General features: G+C 44.6%; 1 protein-coding gene across 6 annotated transcripts in view; it reads right to left on the bottom strand.

Annotated features, from left to right (window-relative positions):
* Positions 1–26,132, bottom strand: part of ADAMTS6 (ADAM metallopeptidase with thrombospondin type 1 motif 6) — a 380,566-nt gene that overhangs the window by 10,418 nt on the left and 344,016 nt on the right. For all 6 annotated transcript variants that reach the window (XM_075932396.1, XM_006117000.4, XM_075932394.1 and 3 more), the window contains one exon: positions 20,528–20,684. In XM_075932396.1, the coding sequence (XP_075788511.1) occupies positions 20,528–20,684 (157 nt within the window). The remainder of the gene's footprint in view (positions 1–20,527; positions 20,685–26,132) is intronic.

The following is a 26,132-nucleotide window of genomic DNA, read 5'->3' as shown; positions in this document are numbered from 1 at the left end:
GAAGCAGTAGCTCGGTGGAGGGAACTTTGGTATATCTTCCTTAACTGTGGACTGAACAGTGTATCTGAACTGTGTGTCGGAGGTTGAGTAAGTCTCTAAAGCGCAGTGTTTTGGGAAAGTTTGTGCAGACACCCAGATGACAGTTCTGTAGATGTTATAGGATGTTCTTAAGGAAAGCCATAGATATCCAGTTTATATCTACAGCATCCATATCCATAGATGCAAATATCCACAGCTCATTTTTGCAGTACAGATGCAGATACAAAATTTTGTATCCGTGCAGGGCTCTACTGATCCTCCATGAACTTGAGTAATTATTTTATTATCCAATTATAGTTTTTGGTCTGTACAACATCCCTTGGCAACGAATTCCACAGGTTGCCTATGCTTTGTGTAAAGTACTTCCTTATGTTTGTTATAAATCTGCAGCCTATTAATTTCATTATAAATCCCCTGGTTCTTGGACTGCAAGGAGCAAATAACACTTCCTATTTCAGTTTCTCTACACCATTCATGATTTTATAGACCTCTACATATACCCACTTAGTTATCTCTAGTTCCAGTATTTTCCTCACATGGAAGACTTTCCATACCCCTACTCATTTTTGTTGCCCTCCTCTGAACTTTTTCCAATTCTAACTATAGTAGAAAGAGAGAGAGCACCTGACAAATAAGTTATTGGCTCATAGGCCCAGTGTGAGACCTGAGACCTGAATTAAAATAGTAGTCAAGTCTTGCTAATATAAAGCAAAGTTAGCAAGAGACAGGTTGTGAGCAGGCTCACAGAATCAAGCAAGAATAGGGCTCATATTGCAAAAACAAATTCCAGAGAAATGTTAGGCACAGGACACTTGCATAATCATATTCCAGAAGGGTGGCACCAGAACACCTCAATTCTAAGTTGGTATAAACACATTCCCCTAAAATAGCAGGAATATATTGCCCTCTCTTAAAGATAAGATCAGGATGAAAGCATGGTGGATGGAGATGTTTTGATTGAACAAACATGTATAAAGTAAAGGGTGGCAATTAACTACATGAGAGGGACAATACATAACTTTTTTGTATTGGTGTATAGAATGGAGTCTCAAAGGGACTGTCTTTGGTCTGCTCAAAAGCTGTGTCCATTGTTATGTGCATACATACCTAAGGCTTGTTCTACACTACACCCCTCTATTGGCAGAGGGATGTAAATAAAGCATATTGAAAGTGCAAATGAAGCGGGGATTTAAATATCCCATGCTTCATTTGCATAATCACGTTCTGGCGCTGTTTCGAACAAGCGCCATTTCAAAACTGAAACCGTGGCTTATAAGTGGTTCAACAGCAAGGTGATTTTTCGACAGACCCTGTACTCCACTGCCTGAGTGCTTTTGCTATTAATGGGTCTGTAGTTATTGCACAGTACGAATAGAGTCTGCTCTATGGGTTATCTGACCAGCGCCAGTGCAGCATTCAGAAAGAACACATACTCAGCCAGCATGGGATGAACATAAATGCATGCAGTATTCAAGATGAGTACATGGAATTATATGATGGCATATTGATAATTTCTGTCTAATCCTTTCCTAATAGTTCCTAACAGTTAGCTTTTTTGAGTAACACTGAACATTGAGTGGATATTTGCAGAGAATTATCCACAGTGCCTCTAAGATCTCTATATGAGTGGTAATAGCTAATTTAGAGCCCATCATTTTGTATGTATACTTGGGATTTGTTTTCCAATATGCATTACTTTACACTTATCAACATGACAATTCATCTACTGTTTTGTTGCCTAGTCATTCAGTTTTGTGGGATCCCTTTGTAACTCTTCATAATCAGTTTTGGATTGTGAGATCTTGAGTAATTTAATCATCTGCAAATTTTGCCACCTCACTATTTACCCTGTTTCAGATAATTTATGAATATATTGAACAACACTGGCTCCAGTACACATGCTTGGAAGAACTAGCTAGTTATCTCTCTCTATTGTGAAAAATGATTAGTTATTTTAACTCTTTTCCTGTCTTTTAACCAGGTAGTGATCCATGAGAACAACTTCCCTCTCATTCCATGATGGCTTAGCTTGCTTAAGAGCTTTTGGTGTTGAATCCTGTCATGATCATGAGGTTTAGCCAGCACTCTCCGCTGCCACCATGTCATGGCTCCTTCTCCACTCTGGCACGATAAATGCAGAAGTGGGGGCCAGCAAAAGTACCCCAAAACTTTATCTACCAGGCTTTGGTATAAAATTTCCCCCCAAAATCTTAACAACCTAGATTTTGGGAATAAAACGCCACTGCCATCACCCAAATATTAATAAAGCAACCCGGGAGAGACTACTTGGGAAATCTCACTGCTAAAGTACAAACCAGGACACAAAAATTAACCAATACCAGGTTAATAAAAAGAAAAGAGAAAGAACTTTTATTATCATCACAATATTCCTGTTGCAAGCATAATGACTAGATGGAACAATAACAAAATAATATACACATGGAGGAGAAATTTACCATGGGCCAGGGACTTAGTTACAAAGGAGAACAAAACCCATTTTTAAATGCACAGACCAGATCCCATTTCCCAAACCATAAAGCAATAAAACCTAACGGATTTATCTAAACGTTATCCTACTTACAGACACAAGAGTATTTTCTTAAAGGGAGATATCCTGTCCCCTTCAATAGCTGGATAGAAACTACTCAGGGACAAAGGAGGGAAAAACCCAAAAATTCCTTTGTCCGGGTTTGAAATTCCTACCTACATTTCTATTGGCTGCCTGCCACCAGGTTTAGGTAAGGGACATATTTAACCCCTTAGTCCGCAGGATGCTGACTAACGCTCATGATCATAACAAATCCTGTCCAAGAGTTTCTGAAAGCTTAAGTACACTATAACAACTGGATCTCCCATGTCAACATGCTTGTTGACACCCTCACAAATATTAACAGACTGATGAGATAAGACTTCCCTTTGTAAAAGCCATGTTGACTTTCCCCCAACATATTAAGTTCATCTAAGTATCTGATAATTCTCTTCTTTACTATAGTCTCAATCAATTTGCCTGCACTGAAGTTAAGCTTACCAGCCTCTAATTGCTAGTATCACTGGAAATTTTTTTTAAACACAAATTGCATTACATTAGCTATCCTATAGTCATCTGGAACAGAAGTTGATTTTAATCAAAAGGTTGAATATCATAATTAGCAGTTCTGCAATTTCATATTTGAGTTCTTTCAGAACTCTTTAGTGAATACCATCTAGTCTTGGTGACTTATTATTATTTATTAATTTGTACCAAAACCACCTCTCCTGAAACCTGAATCTGGGACAGTTCCTCAGATTTGTCATATAAAAAAATTGGTTCATATGTTGGAATCTCCCTCGCATCCTCAGTAATAATGACCAATACAATTCATTCAGATTTTTCACAATATCCTTGCCTTTGAATACTTCTTTTTAGCACTTTCAACATCCAGTACCTCCTCTTCCTGATTGGTAGGCTTCCTGCTCCTGGTGTACTTAAAAATTTTTAGTGTTAGTTTTTGTGTCTTTTTGCTAGTTGTTCTTCAAATTCTGGTTCAGCCTGACTAATTATAGGCTGCCAGCATTGATGCTCCTTTCTGTCTTCCTCAGCAGGATTTGGCATCCATTTTCTGAAGGACGTCTTCTTGCGTCTAATTGCCTCTTGTACTCTATTGTTTAACCCTGGTGGCATTTCTACTTGTTTTTTTTTCTTGTTGTATTATTTGGGGTATACATTTTCTCTGAGTCTGTATTATGGTATTTTACATAATTTCTATGCAGCTTGCAGGCATTTCAATCTTGTGACAGTTCCTTTTAATTTCTGTTGAATTAGCTTTGTCACTTTTTTGTAATTCCCCTTTTAAAGTTAAATGCTGCTATGGTGAATTTCCTCCTACAGGTATGTTACATTTGATTATTATGATTTCCATTGACAACTAGTTCAGCTATATTCATGGCTTGGAACAGATCCTATGCTCCACATAGAACTAAGTCAAGAATTGTCACTCCAGGACTAGATGCTTCAAGAAACATTCATTAATGGTGTTTAGAAATGTCATCTCTGCAATCTGTCCTGAGGTGACACGTACCCCCTCACTATGGAGATAGTTATTACATTTCCCCATTATTATAGGATTTTCTGTTTTTGTAGCCTCCCTAATGTCCCTCAGCATTCAAATCACCATCACCTCTTGTATGCCATGTCAGTTCCAGAATATTAGAAAGATATGATGGTCAGGTAATTACTAAAATATTCCTACTGATATATTCTTATTATTCAAGCATGGAATTTCTATACATAAATGTTCTGTAGAACAGTATGATTTATTTAATATTTTTACTATATTTGACGCTTTGCTTTCTTTTACATATAATGCCAATTCCCCACCAGCACCATATACTGTCTATATATTTTATTTGTTGCGATTACTGTGTCCCATTGATTATCATCATTCTATCATCAAGTTTCTGTTATGCCTATTGTATCAATATCCTCATTTAATACTATGCACTCAAGTTCACCCATCTTAGTACTTAGACTTCTAACATTCATATACAAGCACTTATAAAAAATGTCAGTATTTACTGTCTATACTCATTCATAAGCTGACTATTTTTGGAAAAAAATCCTTCTGTGAAGTACTGGGGTCAGCTTCTGAATGGGTTCTGGGTTATTCCTGAGCCACATTAAGCAACGCCTGAGCCATTTTGCTAGTTCTGCAGCTGGGGAGAACGGTTTAATTTAAATTATTAAACAGATTAATCATTTTAACTTTCTCATGTTAGTTTACCAAACTTCATTTTAAATAAAGTAAAATATTATGTCCAACACAAAAGGCTTCAATATTTTCCTTCTTTATGACAGGGGTGGGGAACCTTTTTTGAGTTGGGGGTCACTGACCCACAGAAAAATCAGTTGGGGACAGTACAAGTGAGAAGCAAAAGAACTCCTCCAAAAAATCCCAACCCTCACTGATGTGGCCCCCAACTGAGACACCTCATTCCTCTGTGCTCCAGCCCCCATGGGGTGAGGGGAAGGGAAGGGAAGGACTGAGGTTCAGGGCTTCTCATAGGCCAGATTAACTTTTCTGGGGTTCTGGAGTTAGTGGATTTTGTGGATCCCCTTAGGCTCTGGGCTGGGAACAAAAATGAGGAGTTCAACATGAAGGACAGAGCTCCCAGGAAGTGGGATAGAGATGCAGGAATGGGTGAGGAGGGCAGAGTCTGGAAGGGAGTTTGGCAGCTAGAGAGGGTGAGGAGTGGGGGCATGAGAGGGGGCTTGGAGGCAAGAGGGGGAGTAACACAGAAAAGGTGAGAGGGTGAGAACGCATCCAAATAGCTAGTGCCTTGCTTCCCTCAGCCCCATGACCCCCCCCAGCCCGATCCCCTGCATCGCCACATGCCCCTCAGTGCAACTCCTGCCCCTTCCCATCCTGCCCCCACATCCCCGTGCCCCCAGCACTCACCAGCAGGATAGCAGCACTGGGGCAAGGAGAGGCGGAGTGGAGAAGAGTCTCTTCCCTGCCCAGACCAGCACTTTGCCTACAGGCTGCGTCTCCTGGAGTGGAGCAGGTGGACCCAGGGGCGCCCAGGGTTGGCTCCAGCCCAGTTGGTCACAGAGGGGTGCTGGGAAAGGAGCTACCCAACCCTGCACAAAGCCCACGGGAAGTAGCCCAGGCCCCGGCACACCATGTGCACCGGCCACCTAGTCCTGGCTCTGCAGAGCAGGCCCAGCCCTGCCCCCTCCTGAAGCAGGAAGCCTGTAGCTGGGATGGGGGTATTAACCCCTTAGTTCCCGGGAGCTGCACCCCTAAGCCAGGCAGGGGCAGCTCCAGGGACATGCAGTCACTCCTCTCCCGGCCCTCCGCCCTCCCATCAGGGAGTTCGAACTGTTGCTCCAGCCGTCAGCTGCTCGGCTGAGGCTGGAGCCACAGCAGGGCTCCCTGATGCGCAGGGGGAGGAGTAGGGCTGAGCTCCCACCCCGCATCCCATGGGAAGTCAACTCACATGCCGCTTATGGCACATGTGCTGGGGGTTGCCGACCCGTGCCTTAGAAACTAACAAAATATGTAGAAAAGCTTAAGAGGAGTAGCCGAGTTAGTCTGTAACTGGAAAAACTTAAAACACAACAAATAGTCTAGTAGCACCTTAAAGAGTAACAAAACATGTAGTCTTTTGTGCCCATGAAAGCTCATGATACCATCTACATTTTTTGTTAGTCTGTAAGGTGCTGCAAGACTATTTGTTGTTTTTTTACTGATAACACTTAACACTTTAAATATTAGCTTCCCGGCAGCCAGCAAATCCTACAGTCCACCTCCCCATCCCTTTCTTCCTGTGGCTAAAGCTCAATGTTAAAGTGTAAAGTACTAAAACCTCAGCTGAGAGCCTCTTTGCTGAGGTTGACCCTGAGGAGCTGAGATTGGACATCTGTACTTTGGATTTGGCTTATAAATGGGTCAGTGACGTTTTACCATTTTTTCCTCTGTGAGTTTGGGGGGTCAGCTTATAAATGAACGGTCTTATGTTCGAGTATATACAGTAGTTGTCTGCCTTCATGTGATGTGATGAATGGGACTCTTTTTGGTTTGACTGTTTCTCTTGAGCTCTATCCTTTAATTCCTCCATTTCTATCTTCTTCTCTTTATTAGGTCACAGAGTATCCCCTTTAATAAAACTGCCCCTATAGGATGTCTGTACAAATCCACTACTCCTCTGTATCTGTCAGCTTTTCCACAGCCGCTAGTTTAAAAACTCTATAAGCTTTTGAATTGTACATGCCAGCAAGCAGCAAGCTGATTAAATTCTCGTTATGTAGAGTAACATTTATTTTGCCTTCAGCTTTGTGGCAGGTGTATAACCAAAACTCATTTTTTCTTGTTTAGAAAGTAAATAATATTATTTAAAAAGAAATGTTAACATGTTCCACTAAGAGCAGCTGGAATTGCCTGCTTAGCTCAGTCTAATGGAAAATGGTTGATCTTTATGAGACGAAAAGATTTTATGTAATAAAAGCCTGAGATTAGTTATGATCTTTAGGATTAGTAAATTCTTGAAATCCTAAAAGCTTTGTGTCACCACCAGCATGTTAAAATACTTTGCCTGACTATTTACGTCAAGGGTGACATTATAGTAACACAAGCAATTTAGCCATGTAGACTAAATGGATAGGGGCCATTAAATCTAGTAATTCAAAAATTTCAGCTTGTATTATATTTAAGAGGATTGTGTTAAAGGCCAAAAGGGATAAGCAGAAAATGTTCTATAAGTCCACATTCTGAGACAAAGCACATATTCAGTATTTAACTATAGATATCAGACACATATCTATACAGATATATTTGTAATTAATTGAAAAAATGAGAGAGAAAGCAGTTGTTTTACAGTCAAACTCTAGTTGCCTTTTTTTGAAATTTTGGATCTTTAATATTTCAGAATGTAGGACCAAATTGTGCTCACAGGTATATGGCTACATATTCCTAATAGCTTCAGGAGGATGCATAATAGGTACTGCTTACCCTTTTTGAATCAATGTACATTATGATCCATACCAGCTAATATAAACTGGCTCTAACTGCATCTATAACAATTGTCCTTAACTGCCTTCATATATCTCCAACCTCCAATGAATATTTTCATTGTGTCCAAGGGCAAAAATGTGAACCTTATGGCAATCTAACTTTTAAAACTGTTACTTAAGATAAACATTAAAAAGACAATTGTCTTCATTAGAAGAACTTACGCCAGCTCTTTCTCTTCTTTATTGTTCTTAGAACATGGTATTTTTTTCAATAATCACAGTGTTACTAAATAACACCAAAACCCTTTAGTCTGGAAAGAGGTGACAAGTAGGAAATAAATCATACTCACTAACAGGGTCAGCCTTAAGCTGATTTGGCCGAATTGGGCCCCGTGCCTAAGGGAGCCCCGTGCCCTGCACCCGGAAGTCGGCTCCCTCGGCTTGGCCGGCTGGGCTCCCTGCCCTTACCTGCGCACACTGCCGGCTGCTGCTGCCGCCATGCAGGTGAGCGGGGAGATGCCCGGGAGTGATGTGATGTCACGTCCAGGATTTTGAAACTGGAAAGATGGCGGTGGTGTGCGCGGTTTGGAGTCTGGCCCCGCAAAAGGTAGGTGAGGGGGAAACTAGGAGGAGGTCTGGGAGAGGAAGAGGCTTGTGCGGAGGAGGAAGTAAGGGGAAGGTATCAAGAGACAGGCTGGAGGAGAGACAAATGACAGGGGACCAAGTGCACACAATGAGGGAAAGGCCAGGAGGGGAGGTGTCAGTGGGAGGAGGCACAGGGTGATGCTGGGAGAGGAGAAGGGAGGGGAAGGGCATTGGGGGCTGGAAGGGGAGGTGCTGGGAGAAGGCTTGAAAGAAGGGGTGGGCATGCAAAAGGTAGGAATGGAGCAAGGCAGGTGTGAGGGCACAGGGGCATGAGGGGAATGGAGCAGAGAGTGGTGAGGGGATGGGCATCAGGGAAAAAGGGGGAAGGGGCAGTGACGGAAGGGGGAGGGACGAGGAGGGTGCAGGGCTAAGGGAAGGTACAGGTGCCAGGGGATTCTGGGCATGAAGCAGAAGCGCAGACACCTGCAGGGGAGGGACCAGCACCAGAGGAGAGAGGCTGGGCAGGTGTGTAGAGGGAGGTGTTAGAAGAGGGGTAGCTCACATGGTCAGAGTGGGGATACAGGAGGAGTGGGCACAGGGGCGAGAGAAGGACTGGTGGAAGGGGGCAGGTCACAGGAGAGCTGAGGGCAGTGAGAAGGGCAGGAGTCTGGACAGCAGAGGAGGGTGAGGAGTTTGGGGGCAGCAGGTACCAGGGGAGATGATGGAGCAAGGAGAGGAGACATGGCAGCAGAGAGAAAAGGGAAAGGTTTATAAAATATTTATTAACAACTTGGTATGCTGCCCACGGCCAGTTTCTTTGCGCTCCACAGTGCAGTTTGGGTTTATGTGGGGATCAACACGTGGCCAGCGAGTGGGAGCCAAAACAAAAAAGTAGTCAGTGTAATGATCTTCTGTTATGTTTTAGTAGTTAAATTTTTGGACTGTCATTGCTCATGAAAAATGCTGTCACATGAGTAGAAATTGGGTAAATATTGCATTTTATTAATAGCAGCAGAACTGACTTAAATGGGGCCTGTGTGTTGTGTAGTCTTGCCTTAATCTTTATATTCATGCCTGTCAGTGTGAGAGAAGCTATTTGTATATACAGGCAGTCCCCGAGTTACGAACGGGGTTTGCTGCCTGTCTCCCTGGTCTGCTGGAGACTAGCAGACCAGGGAGACGGGAAGCAAAGCCTCTGAGGACGCCGGTAGCGGGACAGCCGTGGCGAGTCTGGGCTGTCCACTGCCCGCGTGCTCTGCGGCTTTGCTCCACGTCTCCCTAGACCAGGGAGACGGGGAGCAAAGCTGGGGAGCACGCGGGCAGTGGACAGCCCAGACGCGCCGCGGCTGTCCCGCTGCTGGCGTCCTCAGAGGCTTTGCTTCCCGTCTCCCTGGTCTGCTAGTCTACAGCAGACCAGGGAGATGGGGAGCAAAGCCGCGGAGCACGCGGGCAGCGGACAGCCCAGATGTGCCGCGGCTGTCCCGCTGCCGGCGTGCTCCGCGGCTTTGCTCCCCATCTCCCTGGTCTGTTGGTCTCCAGCAGACCAGGGAGCAAAGCCACGGAGGCGGCGGGACCGCGGTGTGTCTCGGTCCCCCGCCCGCGTCTCCCTGGTCTGCTGGGGGGGGGGGGGTGCAACTAGTACGCTCCCTCCCCCCCAGCAGTCCAGGCTTTTCTCCAGATGCCTGTGGTAGAGCAGCTGGGGCGCTGCTGGTGAGTCCCGCAGCGCCGCTCTGGGCGCTACTGGACCAACCCGGCAGCACCCCAGCTGCTCTGCCCCAGGTGTCCTGATTCAGCCGCTGCTGGTCAGTTTCAGCAGCGGCTGAATCAGGACGCCTGGGGCAGAACAGCTGGGGTGCTGGTGGATTGGTCCAGTAGCGCCGAGGAGCGGCGCTACTGGAGCAACCCAGCAGCACCCCAGCTGCTCTGCCCCAGGCGTCCCCAAGTTGCAGAGTTGCTCTGCCCCGGGCTTCCTGGAATCAGACGCTGATCAGTTTCAGCAGCAGCTGACTTGGGGACGCCTGGGGTTCTTAAGTTGAATCTGTAGATGTCTCATTCCCTGCCTAGGCGACGTGAGACTTGGCTGGTTAATTTCCAATCCTCCTGTTTATTCTTTTCCTAAGCCAAGAGGGCACAGTAGTTCTGATGGGGGTTGGAGAGGGGATGGAAGCCAGATCCAAGATCAAAGAGCCCTGGGAAGTGGGCCCATTGAAAGGAGACTGGACCTGTGGATGACTTGGGGGTCAGCAGCAAGGGTCTCCTTTGGGAAGCCTCCTCTTTGGAGGTGAATGTGGTGGCATTGAGACACCACACAGAAGCAGGCGCCACAGACACTAACTGCAGATTCATGGGACGGCTCTCACAAATCTTGCACATGCATAAAATGATAGATCTGCAGGAAGGGGGGCAGTGGCGTAGTGAGGGGGCTGGAGGGGTCAGTTGCCCCTAGGAGAAAAATAATATAAAATTTAGTTAAAATAGATGTCATACGTTTTTAAAAGGAATACCATATCTCCTGCCTTTTGTCTATTTTTGTCTCTTTAGGCCCCCAGTTAAAATTTTCAAAAGCACTTGAGTGACTAAAGTCATTTTTGAAAATTGGACTTGGAAATCTAAGCTCAGATTTTCAAAGGTAATTAAGCTCCTAAAGAGTTGCCAACTCGGATCTTCAAATATATCTATCTGATCTTTACACATCTCTGAAAATCTGGTCATAAGTGTCCTAGTCAGTTCTGAACGTGAGATGTAGGAGCCCAGTCCTAATTCCTACAGGCTTTTTTTTTTTTTAATTTGAACATTTATCTACACTAATTCCCCTCCTTTCTCTTTCACTATCCAATAAATGTATGGGTCAAAATTATAGGTGCTTTGTGAATATGCTGACTTGAGAGTGGAAAGATTTCATATTGTCATGTATGATTCCTGGTAACCCATATCAAATATGAAAAACTAGGTTGATACCTGTTCATATCAAGAGCTGTTGAATTCAGTTCACCATTTGCAGTATCTCATTAGGATGGTTAGTGGAGAAGATATTGTGGGTTTTTTTATTTATACTGTGGGCAAAGCATAGGCTCACAAAAATTCCTCCATTGTTTTACCATGAGTCTCAAAACATTTGGTGTTTTTGTAAAGGCCTGGAGTCAATTGATTATGTAGGAATCTCAGCTTTCATTTAAAAAAAGTTCTCTATACTTCTGGGCCTTACAGCTAAGGAGGAAAGCTTTAAAACATGAACCCTAAATACTCAAGAAACAAAAGGCCAATAAAAATCCAACATGTTTTATTTTTAAAAAAATCTTATGATATGTAGACCACTCATATAACTTTGTGTAGGTGTTCCTTGTGATTTTTGGGTTGGCAATACTGCTCTTTGATTGGTGAATTTAGAGAGGTCTCTCCCTTCAGTTTCCCTTTCCACCCTCCTCTTTTGTCACAGGTCATCAGAGAATCATAGAGACAATGGAGAGTAGGGTGAGTCCATGACTATGGTTAATGACTGGTCAGGGTGATTAACTATTATCAGCTGGTGGTCTGAATGAGCTATCTACTGCTATCTGTTAATCAACTGTAGGAAAAGGCTTCACGAGCAGACCTTATTTATATAGACAACCTTTGCCACAGAGATCAGTAGACACACTTGCTGTGTCAAGGTGATCAATTTTGGCTCTTTTGGGTTGAAATTCACTTAAGACTTGGAGCTGGGAGAATGAAATGTTATCCATATTGTACGATTAAAAGGTTAATGACCTGAACTTACTATGACCTGGCTTAGGGTCTACCATAACTTGAACACTAAGCAGAGGATAGTGAGTCACATCTAACTGAAAGTCACAGAAGATGGAAATAGGTTTTATTTCTGGTGGTGTAGAGTCTATTTGGGAGTCCTTAATTATATCTGACATTTCACATCCAGTTTTTAAAGGCAGAGCTGACTAGAATCAATTGAGAGTCCTTGTCCTGTCTCAGTGATCGCTTGAGCAAAAATCATAGATAAAATCTTGTGCAGACTGACCTTGGACTCGACATTCAAGCAGTGTGTTGAAGGGCAGTGCAAAGGAGGCAATGGTGGTGAGGTACCATATTACCTAGTGAAATCATTGGTGCTGAAATCACTAAGGACTGGAACTTGACCACAGAACTGACACTTTCTTAACAAAGACTCCATTTTTAATATGTAAAAAGTAAATCAATGTAACAGAAAACTGCAACGCTCTCTGGTAACTTTTTAAAAATCAAACTTTAAACTTTATTGAAAAAATTGGATAGTTTGCAATTGAAAATATTTGACCTACACTTAAGGCAACTCATTTAATTTTGTGTAAAATTTTGCATAATAAAGGATGGCATTTTTTTTGTAAATGTTCAACTATATTGATATACATTTTGATCAGATCTGCTTCTGATGTGATATTTGTGTATGGTTATGGTTTGTTGTGCGTGTGGTTTTTTTTTTTTGCTCAACAAAAAATGGTTTGAATTGGGCCCTGCACTTCCTAAAGCTGGTCCTGCTCACTAATAAATACTTTTTTACACTACTTCTTGACAAAATACAACTTTTTTCCAGCTAATTAACAGTTAGCTCTTGATTTATAAAAGTGCAGGATTTATTTTATACAACCATCTTCACTGATAATAGATAGCCAAGAATAAAAGATGTAATATTATCTGAATGGGAATTAAAAATATTGAGATAACAAAGGGAAAGTCTTTCAATTAACAACATTAAGCTATAAGCTTCTATGTGAAATCAGAAGTTCTAAGAGATTAAATAAAATGCCCATCTAAATTCACACTACATTGTTTCACTTATCTAATTGAAATCTCCATCTGACAAGTTTTCGTGTTAATTCTGAATTTATGGAGTCCATCTATTAGCAATCCTTATTGTGCTACAAGTACAGTATTAGGGTAAATGTGAGCAATGTTGCAGTTATATAGTTAAAATCTGAATCCAAAACAGGAAAGACTTTTTACTATAAATGTGTGTCTTCTGCATTATGAAGTAGAATACAGGACAACATTTTGATGGTAAACACTAACAGGATAATAGATTTCCAACCTTTCAATTCTGTGAGAAGACACAAGTAAATCATATTTGATATTGTATTTCATATTACACATAAAATAATGTTAAAATATAATGATTAAAGTTGCAAAGTCAAGGACTCAGAAGTGAGGCAATGCCAGAGTTAAGGTTTACGAGGCAACTTGACTTTGGAAACTTAATGTAGTTCCTGCGGAAAGAAGAGCAAATATGGCAGGTGACCAGCTAGGATTGCTAGTGGGAACTCACCGTTAATTACATAATTATGCCCAAGCCATTTTACTAGAGCTGCAGCTAGGGAAAATGGTTTTATTTAAATTATTAAACAGATTAACTGTTTTAACTTTCTCATGTTAGTTTATCAAACTTCATTTAAAATAAAGTAATATATTAATTCGTGTCCAACACAAAAGGTTTCAATGTTTTCTTTATTTATGGCATAGATGGGGAATGGAAGGTTACTCACCAGGTGCAGTAACTGGAGTTCTTCAAGATGATTGTCCCCGTGGGTGCTCCACCTTCAGTGCATCAGTGCCATTGCGCTCTTGATCAGAGATTTGTGATAGCAGTGCTCTGTGGCCGACTGTGCATGCAGAATGCCGGGGTGTGCAATCTGGAACGACTACTATGCACACGCAGCCGGCCACCTCCTCAGTTCCTTCTCTGAGCTGGATGTTCTAGAGTCTGAAGCAGAGGGGAGGAGGATGGGAGGTGGAGCTCCCACAGGGACAACGATCTTAAAGAACACCAGTTACTGCATCTTGTAACCATGAGGATTTGGACTGTTTTGTTGTATATCACGGGGAGAAAGTATATGCATGCCTTTCATACCGTCCTATGTAGGTTGATGTGTTGCCTGGATTCATCCTGAGTCCATTGGCCCTGGACTACTCTGTGGCTGAGGTGTGCTCCCCAGCCTAGCAGCGATGCATCTGTAGTAATTGTGGCTGGCGGGGGTTGCGTTGGAAAGGGACGCCTACAAGTACATTGCCCTGGTGGGTCCACTATGTGAGGGTACATCTAGATTTCAGAGTTTTTCCGAGATACCGGAGGTATTCCGGAAAAGCTCTGCTGTGTCCAAGGAACGCATCTGCTTTTCTGAAAATTTTTTCGGCAATCCTGTAAACCTCATTAAACGAGAAAGAAGGGATGATCCAAAAGAGGCTTTTTTCCTGATATTTGACCCAGTATAGACGGGCCAAATGTCAGAAAAGCCTCTTTTGAAAGAAAAGCGGAAAAAGGTATGCAAATTGCAGTTCACAATTTGTGTGTCTTTTTCTGACTTTTCTTTGTAGTCTAGACACAACCTTACAGAAGATTTTATTCTGATAGGTAAGGAGAGTTGTGTGTTCAGAGAGTGAATTTGCAGGCGGTAGATCAAGTGCAGCCGTGCTTGTAGTGGCCTCATGTGTAGGCGAGCGTGGGTTACTACGAAAGTGGCCACCACCATGTGACACAGGATTTGAAGGCAGAGACATGCTGATGTCACTGGGCTGTTCTGGTCCCTCAATGTAGTCCATCTATGGATTTGTAGTGAGGCACTGGCTAGTGTGCAATCTAAGTGCACCCTATAAACTCTAGTGTCTGAGTTGGGGTGAGTGTGCACCTTGTGATGTTTTTTGAGGCTGAGTGTCATGAAAAGAATTCTTGTTGTTGCTACTGCCTGCGACATGTGCTACTGTGTTGGGCCCGTCACTAGGCAGTCGTCTATGTAGGGAAAAATGGTGATGCCCACCTTGCATAGATGTGCAGCCACTACAGCCAGCACTTTTGAGAATACTCTTGGCACTGTCGAGAGTCCAATGGTAACACTCTGTCCTGGAAGTGTCTGTCTTGTACTATGAAGCGTAGGAATCTCCTGTGTGACGGGTGTATTGATATATGGAATAAGCGTCCTGGAGGTCGAGGGTAGGCAGCCATGCTCCTTTTCCAAGGAAGGGATAATCATCCCTAGCATCACCATCTTGAAGCATTGGTACCTGATGAAGTGATTTAACCTGAAGTGGTCCAGAATAGGTCTCCAACCACCTGACTTCTTGGTGGTGAGAAAGTAATGGGAGTAGAAACACCTGCCCCTGTGATGTTGTGGCACCTCTTCTATGGCTCCCAGCTTTAGAACATGTTCTTCCTCTTGTGCGATCACATGTTTGTGAGAGGGGTCCATGAAAAGGGAGGGATGGGAGATGGGATGGAGGAATAACTAAAAATGGGATGCAGTAGCCAGTTTTCACAATTTCCAACACCCACTTGTCGGTGGATGTGCAGAACCAAGCTGGATAGAATGCAGCAAGTCTGCTGTGAAATATTGTGGATGGTTCTGATTGCTGCCTCGGAAATATCGGGGTTGTCGACCAGGACTTCAAAATTGTGGTCTAGACGTTGAGGGTCATTGAGCTGATGACTGCTCGTTGGATTGTCTGTGTCTGTTTTGACATGGCTGTTGTCTATTGTCATAATGGTGTTGTTGCTGGTTGAACGGTTGTGTTCTATATCTTTGAGTGAATGGCCTGCTTTCTTTTCATGACACATGGATGCCTAGAGTTTTTAGAGTCATTTTGGTATCCTTCAAGGTGTGTAAAGAAGTATTCGTGGACTCTGAGAAAAGCGTGGTGCCCTTGAATGGAAAATCCCCCACTGTGGATTGTACCTCTCTTGGGAAGCCAGAGAGTTGGAGCCAAGAGGCCAGTCTCATCACTGCGGGAGAGGCCAGAGATCTAGCTGCTGTATCCTCTTAATCAACAGCTGCCTAGAGGGCTGTATGTGATATTCGCGTGCCCTCCTTGACATTGGCCATAAACTGTTCCTTTTGGTTGTCTGGTAATGATTCAATAAAGGCTGTTAACTGGTCAAAGATGTGAGGCGTGTGTATTTTGCCAGTAATGCCACGTAGTTAGCTATTCCGAGTTGAAGACTTGCTGACTAATATGCTTTTTCCCCCATTGTGTCCAGCCTCTTCTAATCCCTGTCATATGGGATGGTACGAGTTGCCTGCTGCTTCTCTCTCTGGTCAATTGCTCCAATCACCAGCAAGTTTGGTATGGGGTGAGAAAAGAGAAATTCTGCTTCTTTCAGGGGCAACAATGTATCTCTTATCGGCCCTCTTGGAGGTCGGTATGATTGTGGTGGGAGTCTGCTAGATATTTTTGGCAGGGTTCATAAATGCCTTGTTCATGGGGATTGCCAGTTTCATGTGGGGATATGCGTTCCATATATTTGTCAATTTATGCTGTTTCTGAGGCGTGTCAGACAGTGAAATCTCTAAAGTCTCAGAAATGACTTAAAATCATTCCCGGCGATTGTTGATGGGGGCATGATTGTGTCATCAGGGGTGACAACAAGGTGTGGTAGAGGAGAGTGAGATGAGTGCTCATTCTCTGTAATGTCCACCTCGAGGTCTTCCTCTTCTGACCTGTAGCATTCTGAAGATCGGCATGTTGGTGCCTGAGACCTCAGTGCCAGGGATGGCAGCTGAGGTTAGTGCCCCTGTTGTGGTCTATATGCTGCCCATGGGTCCCAATATGGGCAGTTGGGAGGGAGCGGGGGAGGAAACCACTGTGCAGGTTGCCACTGTTGTACTTATTGCTATTGTTTGGGTAAGAAATGTCCTGGTAGATGTGATGTGTTAGACACTTCCTCCTCATCGTCACTAAACACTGGGGCTGTTGAACTGGCAGGTGTGGAGGAAAGACTGCATCTTGAAGTATTAAGCATGCCATCACTATAAAAAAGAGGAGTATCTGGCACTGAACTAACATATAGGTCTACCACTCTTGTCAAAAGTCGTACCGGCGGAGGGGGAGGTAGTATTAAGGACTGCACCATGCGTGACATGCGCAGTGAGGTTGTTTGCAGTGCCTACTACCTCTTACTTGCAGTTGGTGCTGAGCGCTTTGATGGTGCTATCACTGCCGTCTGAGGTGGAGTGCTCGCAGCTTGGCTGTGCTGCTTGTGGTGATTGGCATCTGGTGCTGGAGCTGTTTTTGCCACTGCCAGAAGGGAGGGTTTGCACTTCACCGCAGAAGGCTCTTCAGTGGAGGTGCATTCTTTCTCTTGGTAATTGGGGTCATGGCTCGTCATGCTGCCGGCCCCGCTTACAGGCTGCTTGTCCGACCCCTTTTGTGAAGGGGAGAGGGTGCAGCATTCTTGTGGAGAGGACGTTTCCTTATGGGAGAGTCAGTGCCGGGGGAGGAGTAAGACCTCTTCCTGGGGTGAATACTGCCCTGGTCCTTCGGGCTTGTTTCAGAAGGAGATGCTCTCTCCAAATCTGCCCCAGGTGATTTCTGACTCGGAGGGGTACACTGCTCAGGGTCAGAACCAGACCAAGCTTTTTTCTCAAGTTGAATCATTTTTCCTTGTAGCTCTGTGGTCTTTCTGGTACACGCTGTTAATTTTTGACAATGAGGACAGTGATCTATGGGGTGCTGTTCCCCAAGGCAACGGACGTACCGGTCGTGTCTATCAGATATAGAGAAAGATAATCTGCAGCCTGTACACTTTTTAAAACCAGGTGAGCCAGGCATATCACGGAGAGCAGGAGAGGTTTTTAGCAGAACTGCAGTGTCAGCAGAAAAACCCTAATCTGAATAACTAATCCTAATGACTAAAGAACCCAAAGAAAAGAAGAAAAAGTTTTCTGTTTTGTTTTGTTTTTAAGAAAAAGGAAACTTGAGGTGTAAGTAATTAGTAACTAATTCTGAGGTATAAGTAACTAAATGAGAACACACTAAAACTATCTATAGTAGAGGGCGACTGCTGAGCTGTGACCTAAGCCAACGGCAGTTGAGAAGGAACTGAGGAGGTGGCTGGCTGCCCCTGTGCTGTAGCCGTTTCAGACTGCATGTGCCAGAGCACCGCACACACAGTTGGACATAGGGCACTGCTGTCACAAATCGACAATTGAGAGAGCAGTGGTGCTGATGCACCTGAAGATGGAGCACCCACAGGGACACCCCTGGAAGAAGAATCTTTTTTGTGTTGGGGGCCACTGACCCACAGAAAAATCAGTTGGGGACCACACAACTGAGAAGCAAAAAAACCTCTTCCAAAAGCCCCCAAACCTCACTAATATGGCCCCCAAATGAGGCACTTCACTTCTCTGGCACTCCAGCCCCACGGGGCAAGAGGAAGGGACAGGGAGGACTGAGGTTCAGGGCTTCCCATAGGCCAGATTAACTTTTCTGGGGTTCTGGAGTTAGTAGATTTTGTGGATCTCCTTAGGCTCTGGGCTGGGAACAAAAATGAGGGGTTCAACGTGCAGCATAGGGCTGCCAGTGTGTGGGATAGGGATGGGGTGCAGGATCTGGGTGCAGAAGGGGGAGAGGTTGCGAAGTCTGAGTGGGAAGTAGGGTGCAGAAGCCAGCTGGGTGTAGGGCACCTGCAGGAGGGAGGGTGCAAAAGGGGACAGGATGGGACAAGATGTCTGGCCAGGAGGGAGGGTGCAGGAGCAAAGGAGGGTGTTGGAGAAAGCTGGGGATGCAGGGTCTAGGCATGGGGAGGGAAGTGAGTAAGTGGGATTGTGATGAAGGGGTCGGGGCATAAGGGGGGACATTTTTATGGCTTCGCACCCCCTTGCAGTAGGGAAAGCTTCCGAACAGTGGGCTGCCGTTCCCCCAGTGGGGTTAGAAGGGTGAGGGAGCTCAGCTCCTCCCCTCCCCACACACACACACACACAGTGGGGATCCTGGTGCACCAGCTCCCCGCTTGGAGAGTGTGTGGGCAGGGTGAAGAAACCCCGACCTTCCTTGTCAGACTAGATTTACTGCCAGCAAGGTGGGGAGGGGTGGAGGAAGAAAAGAAAGCAGCAGCACATAGATTGCACCTGTTGAGTCTGAATGCGCCCCGTCCACAGCGCCCCAGCCAAAGAGCGGCGGTCTGGGAGTGGCTCCACCGGGTTTTGTCTTGCCCAGGTCCCTCTGGCAGTGGCAGTGATGGGCACTGTACCAACAAGCAGTCTGGAGGAGGAGGAGGCGGTGCAACTGGACCGGGGGCCCCACACGCCAGAGGCAATCCTGTGGCGGCTTGCTTTGTCAACAGAACTGGATGTAGTCTAGACGCTCTTTGTCGACAGAAGTTTTGTCGACAGTATCTGTCGACAAAACTTCTGTCAACAAAACCCTGTAGTCTAGACATACCCTTACATACAAAAGAAACCCTGATGATTCTTGAATATATGGAGTATCTGCATGTATTAGAAGATCCCAATAGCACAATATCAAGAGCGACTGAAATATTTATGGAGCAAAATGTGTTTATTGTTATATCTGCCATAATATTGCTAAGTAGGAATTGTGGGAATGAGGCAGTGTAGAAGTCCAGGACATTGTTTTTATACAGTATATTTTTATTTTGTGTTGTTATTCAGAATTTATATTATAAGTTTGTCTGTTTAAAAATCGGTAAAGACATTATATTTTTAAAACCATTCATGTCTTGGTGATGTATTGCAAAGTCAATGCAAAACTCTTATGTACTTTACTAGGGCCAGGACTTTCAGCCATGGTCTCTGCCCTAGTGAGCTTACCCTTGTAAATAGATGTTATTAAGCATAATAGGAAAAATGCCCAGAAAATTCATTAAAAAAGTAAAATGGGCCAAGGCCAGTGCACTTTGATGGTCATGTAGGATCATAAAGAGTAGAAGTGTCTTGCTGAAACAGCAATGTAAGTGCCCTGGTCTTCATTACACCAACAGCTGCTACACGATAGTAGCTACAGTATCTCAGTTATCCCCTGCATTTAGGGCATGTCTACATGAGGAAATTATTTTGAAATAACTTATTTTGAAATAATATTTCCTGAAACAACTACTTCAAAATAGTGGTCCACACTATAGGAAAGCCTCGAAATTAGTTCAAGACAGGCTCCATTAATGTGGACGCACTATCTCAACTTAAGAAGCACTGGGGAGCAATTACTTTGAATGACTTTGGGGAGTAGTTATTTCAAAATAGCAGCAGTGGAGGTCCACATTACCACTATTCCTAAACAACTGTTTCAAAATAAGCATTATTCTTCATGGAAAGCAGGCGTTTATTTTTTGAAATAACCAGCCCCTTATTTTGAAATAAGGGTTTGGTAGTGTGGACTCTCTGCTTGTTATTTCAAAATAACCCTCTAGTGTAGACCAGGGCTTAGAGGAAAAATGTGTGATATCTTAATGGTAATGGTTAAATGTTGCCTTTTTAATGATCACTGCTATACAACATGTGTATTTGCACAGTGGTCTCCAGAATACATCTGGCTGACTAATTAAAAATATTTGTAGATAAACCATTCAGTGATTGGAGAAAAAAACCAATACATTATTCGTGAATATTCATCACTGATATCTATTCTTTTCAGAGATAAAATATATTAAGGAGCCAGACTTACCTTCCGAGTTGGAAATGGGAGTACTGTCACATTTGCTTTCACACTGTTGCATTGATGAAGGTCGAACAGTTTCTGGACACTCAGTGGATGCTTGTCCAGTATATGAGAGACATTGCACAGTTCGCATCTGTTGTCCCAGACCACACTGTGCAGAACACTAAGGATAAGAGAGAAATCAAATTTAAGTTTTGTCAAATTTTAACATATAAACAAGATAGCAGAAGAGTGAACAGGGATGGCACAGACATAAAACAGAAAAAACCCAAAACCCAAAGCCATTGAGGACATGTATTCCAGAACAAATTATTTCATGGACACGTAGTGGTTAGAAAAACATAGGGCAAAGATAGCATATACAGCATTTCTTAGCATCTCTTTTGGCTAATACAGCAAAGGAAATCATAAACAGTTTAGGATTTTGCATTTCCAAAAGTATATCCAAACATCTGGTTTACAAAGCATAGAATCATAGAACCATATAGCTGGAAGAGACCTCAGAAGGTCATCAAGTCCACCCCCTTGCTCTAGGCAGGACCAATCCCAACTAAATCAACCCAGCCAGGGCTTTGTCAAGCTGAGACTTAAATACCTCTAGGGATGGAGACTCTACTACTTCCCTAGGGAACCCATTCCAGTGCTTCACCACTCTCCTAGTGAAACAGATTTTCCTAATATCCAATCTGGACCTCTCCCCCCATAACTTGAGACCATTGCTCCTTGTTCTGCCATCTGTCACTACTGAGAACAGCCTTTCTCCATCCTCTTTGGAACCTCCCTTCAGGAAGTTGAAGGCTGCTATCAAATCCCCCCTTACTCATTGCTTCTGCAGACTAAACAGACCCAACTTCCTCAGCCTCTCCTCATAGGTCATAAGCTCCAATCATTTTGGTTGCCCTCCGCTGGATCCTCTCCAATGCCTCCACATCCTTTTTGTAGTGGGGGGGGCCCAGAATTGGACATAATACTCCAGATGTGGCTTCACCAGAGCCGAATGAAGGGGAATCATCACATCTCTGGATCTGCTGGCAATGCTCTTCCTAATGCACCCTAATATGCCATTAGTCTTCTTGGCTACAAGGGTACACTGTTGCTTCATATCCAGCTTCTCATCCACTGTGACCCCCAGGTCCTTTTCTGCAGAACTACTACTTAGCTGGTTGGTCCCTCACCTGTAACAATGCTTGGGATTCTTCCGTCCTAAGTGCAGGACTCTGCACTTGTCCTCGTTGAACCTCATCAGATTTCCTTTGGCCCAATCCTCCAATTTGTCTAAGTCACTCTGGACCTTATCTCTGTCCTCAAGTGTATCTACCTCCCCCACTAGTTTAGTGTCATCTGCAAACTTGCTGAGGGTGCAATCTATCCCCTCATCCAGGTCATTAATAAAGATATTGAACAAAACCAGTCCTAGAACCGAACCTTGGGGCACTCCACTAGAAACCGACTGCCAACATTGAGCTGTTGATCACTACCCACTGGACCCGGCCTTCTAGCCAGCTTTCTATCCAACTTACCGTCCATTTATCCAATCCACATTCCCTTAACTTGCTGGCAAGAATATTGTGGGAGACCGTATCAAAGGCTTGCTACATCACATCCACTGACTTTCCCATGTCCACGGAGACAGTTACCTCATCATAGAAGCTAATCAGATTGGTCAGGCACGACTTGTCCTTTGTGAATCCATGCTGACTATTCCTGGTCACTTTCCTCTCTTCCAAGTGCCTCAGAATGGATTCCTTAAGGATCCCTTCCATGATTTTTCCAGGAAGCGAGGTAAGACTGACCGGCCTATAGTTCCCTCAATCGTCCTTCTTCCCTTTTTCGAAGATGGGCACTACATTTGCCTTTTTCCAATCATCCAGGATCTCTCCCGATTGCCACAACTTTTCAAAGATAATGGCCAAAGGCTCCTCAATGACATTTGCCAACTCCCTCAGTACCCTCGGATGCATTAAGTCTGGACCCATGGATTTGTGTACGTTTAGCTTTTCTAAATAGTTCCTAACCTGTTCTTTACCCACCAAGGGCAGTCCAGCTTCATCCCATCTTGCGTCACTTAGCGCATTAGTCCGGGAGCCAACATTGTCCGTGAATACAGAGGCAAAGAAAGCATTGAGTGCTTCACCTTTCCCAAATCATCTGTCACTAGGTTACCTCCTTCATCCAGTAGGAGCCCCACACCCTATCTGATCACCTTCTTCTTGTTAACATGCCTGTAGAAACCTTTCTTGTTATCCTTCACAGCCTTAGCCAGTCGCAATTCCAACTGCGCTTTCGCCTTCCTGATAACCCCCCAGCATTCTTGAGCTATACATTTAAACCCCTCCCTGGTCATTTGTCCAAGTTTCCACTTTTTGTAAGCTTCCTTTTTGTGCTTAAGTTCACCAAGGATTTCCCCTGTGAGCCAATCTGGTCTCCTACCATGTTTGCCTCTCTTGCTACGCATCAGGATGGTTTCTTTCTGTGCTTTCAATAAGGCTTCTTTAAAATACTGCCAGCTCTCCTGGACTCCTTTCCCCTTCATGTTAGCATCCCAAGGGATTATGCCCACCAGGTCTCCGAGGGAGTCAAAATCTGCTTTTCTGAAGTCCAAAGTGTGTATTTTACTATTCTCTTTTTTTCGTTTGGTCACGATCCTGAAATCTACCATCTCATGATCACTGCTTCCGAGGTTGTCACCCACCTTTACTTCCCCTATTAGTTCCTCCTTGTTTGTGAGCAGCAGGTCAGGCTGTGCACAGCCCCTGGTCAGATCCTTCAGCACTTGTACCAAGAAGTTATCCCCAACATTCTCCAAAAACTTCCTGGATTGCCTGTGTACTGCCGTATTGGTCTCCCAACAGATGTCAGGGTGATTAAAGTCCCCCATGAGAACCAGGGCCTGCGATCTGGAAGCTTCTCTAAGTTGTCTGAAGAAAGCCTCATCTACCTGATTCGGAGACCTGTAGTAGACACCAGCTACAACATCACTGCTGTTGAAAATGGACCCTGTGACAGGGTGAGGCAGCCCCGCACTGAGCCTGCAGGGCCCAGCCAGGTTTACCTGGCTACAGAGGCCCCTCCCCTGCAGTCCTACCTAACATGCCCGGGCTATAGCTCCACTATAAAAGCCTGGGGAAGGACTTAGTCAGGGGTGGCAGCCGGAGGAGAAGGACCTGTGAAGGGAGCTCCCACCCAGCTGTCACCAGAGACTCCAGAAGAGGCCGGTGGGGACGCGGAGGTGAGCTGGTGCATCCCAGAGGCTTCCCGCCGAAGAGACGCCGGCCCAGAGGGCACAGCAAGCTGGACATGGGAGTACATGGGAAGGAACCCCGGTGAACCATGTAGGAAGTGGCCCAGGGCAGGAGCAGGAACTGCCTCTCCCGCCCCGAGAACCTCGGCACGTTTCGGCCGGATTGCCCCACCAAGGGAGTGACACGCTATCTGGTCACTAACAGGGCCCTGGGCTGGGACCCGGTGGAGTAGGGTGGGCCCAAGTCCCCTTATCTAGGGTGCGTCCCTGCTACAACCCTGAACTGTGTTTTGGACTCGGGCTGGAGGGCCTTGGCCTTGCCTTAAAGGGCCAGGCGGGAGTGGCCCACCACAGACCCATAAACTCTCAACAGGTTTTTCTCCCTCTATATACTGGAGTTCTGAGGAATCATAGTGCTCTCTTATGTACAGTGCAACTCCTCCTCCTTTTCTCCCCTGTCTGTTCTTCCTGAACAGACTATACCCATCCATGACAGCGCTCCAGTCATGCGAGTCATCCCACCAAGTCTCTGTTATCCCAATTAAATAATATTTCTTGGACGGGGCCAGGGCCTCCAGTACTTCCTGTTTGTTGCTCAGGCTTCTCGCATTAGTGTACAAACACCTCAGTTAGCCAGTTGATTGCCCTATCTTCTCCATTCAAATCAGGGGTCCTCCTTTCTTGCTCATTCCTCTTTGCATTTCCTCCCAGTATCCGACTTTCCCACTCCCTTCAGGGTTTTGGTCACCTTCCCCCAACGAACCTAGTTTAAAGCCCCCCTCACTAGGTTTGCAAGCCTGCTCTTTCCTCTCTTCGTTAGGTGGATCCCATCTCTTCCTAACAATCCTTGTGCCCAGAACAGAGTCCCATGGTCGAAGAAACCAAAGCCCTCTCTGTGACACCACCTGCGCAACCACGCATTTACTTCCTCAATTCAACAGTCCCTGCCCAGTCCTTTCCCTTCAACAGGGAGGATGGACGAGAACACCACTTGCGCTCTGAATTCTTTGATCCTTCTTCCCAGCGCTACATAATCCGCAGTAACCCACAAGGTCATTCTTGGCCGTATCGTTAGTTCCCACGTGGAGAAGCAAGAAGGGGTAGCGATCCAAAGGTTTGATCCAGTTTTGTAAGCCTCTCAGTCACATCCTGAATTTGAGCTCCCAGTAAGCAGCACACCTCTCGAGATTCCAGTCTGGAAGGCAGATGGATGGCTCAGTCCCTCTTAGGAGGGAGTCCCCTTGCCAACAAGGGGGGCAAAGAGGGCAGTTGCTCCAGGACCCAGTGATTCAAAAGGGCCCAGGGCTCCTGTCTGCTGCTGCTGCTTCTGTAGCTGTTGCCAGAACACTAATGGGTTGTCCATATAAATGCTTATTTCATGGCAAACTGTGTTGTAAAGCTACCTCACAATACCATTTCAAAGAGGGGGTAGATTAAAGCACACTAACAACTATGTATGTGAAGCAGGCTAAGAAGCAGCTTGCTGCAAATTAAGTGTTCATAAAGACAACCCCCTAAGACATCATCTCTGAATTTAGGAAAATGTCTTCAAAAGCTACTTTTATACCTCAGATAACAGAACAAACAGGAATAAGAATTTGGATCCCTCCTCTAATTTCCTTGGAAGACCTCTGGTCTTTAGGTATAGAAATATTTCAAAACAATGTGCTAAACCATCTCAGAGAAACTAAAAGAAAACACTATTTTCCAATAAAACCATTTTACTTTTTCCTGTAAAAACCAATGGCCTTTGTGTTGCCCACTTCTGTGCAGAATAGTGAATTTAAAAAAATAAAATGGACAAAATAATATAGATTAAATGGAGTGATCGACCTCACCCTCTTTTTAAAGTGCAGAGAAATAAGGCACAAATGCTGTGAAGCCATACACTGGAACCATTACTGAAGTAATCATACTGCCATAGGGAAATAGGATTCATATTCCATGCATCCATACAGCTGGAATTTCCTTTTCCCACTGATTCCCCAGACTTGCAGAGACTTTAACCTTGTTTTCTGAAAAACCTACTAATATCCTTCCCATGGAAGGAAGAATAGTTGGAGTGAACACAACAGAGAGTTCCCAGAGTCCTCTGTCCCCTTTCCCTTAGGTCTTTACGGTGAATAAAATGCATATTTTATTGTCAAGCTTCCACCAGGGAATAATTAATGGAATATGCAAATTAAGAAAAACAAAAACATAATAGCTTCAGAGTGGTAGCCAAGTTAGTCTGTAACAGAAAAAACGTAAGAAACAACAAATAGACTAGTAGCACCTTAGGGTATGTCTACACTAGCTCATTAATTCGAGCTAGGTAGGCAAATGAGGCAACCGGAGTTGCAAATGAAGCCTGGGATTTAAATATCCCGG

Source organism: Pelodiscus sinensis, chromosome 6, assembly GCF_049634645.1.
Source record: "Pelodiscus sinensis isolate JC-2024 chromosome 6, ASM4963464v1, whole genome shotgun sequence".
In the NCBI taxonomy this organism is placed as follows: Eukaryota; Metazoa; Chordata; order Testudines; family Trionychidae; genus Pelodiscus; species Pelodiscus sinensis.
This window is presented reverse-complemented; position numbering and strand designations above follow the sequence as displayed.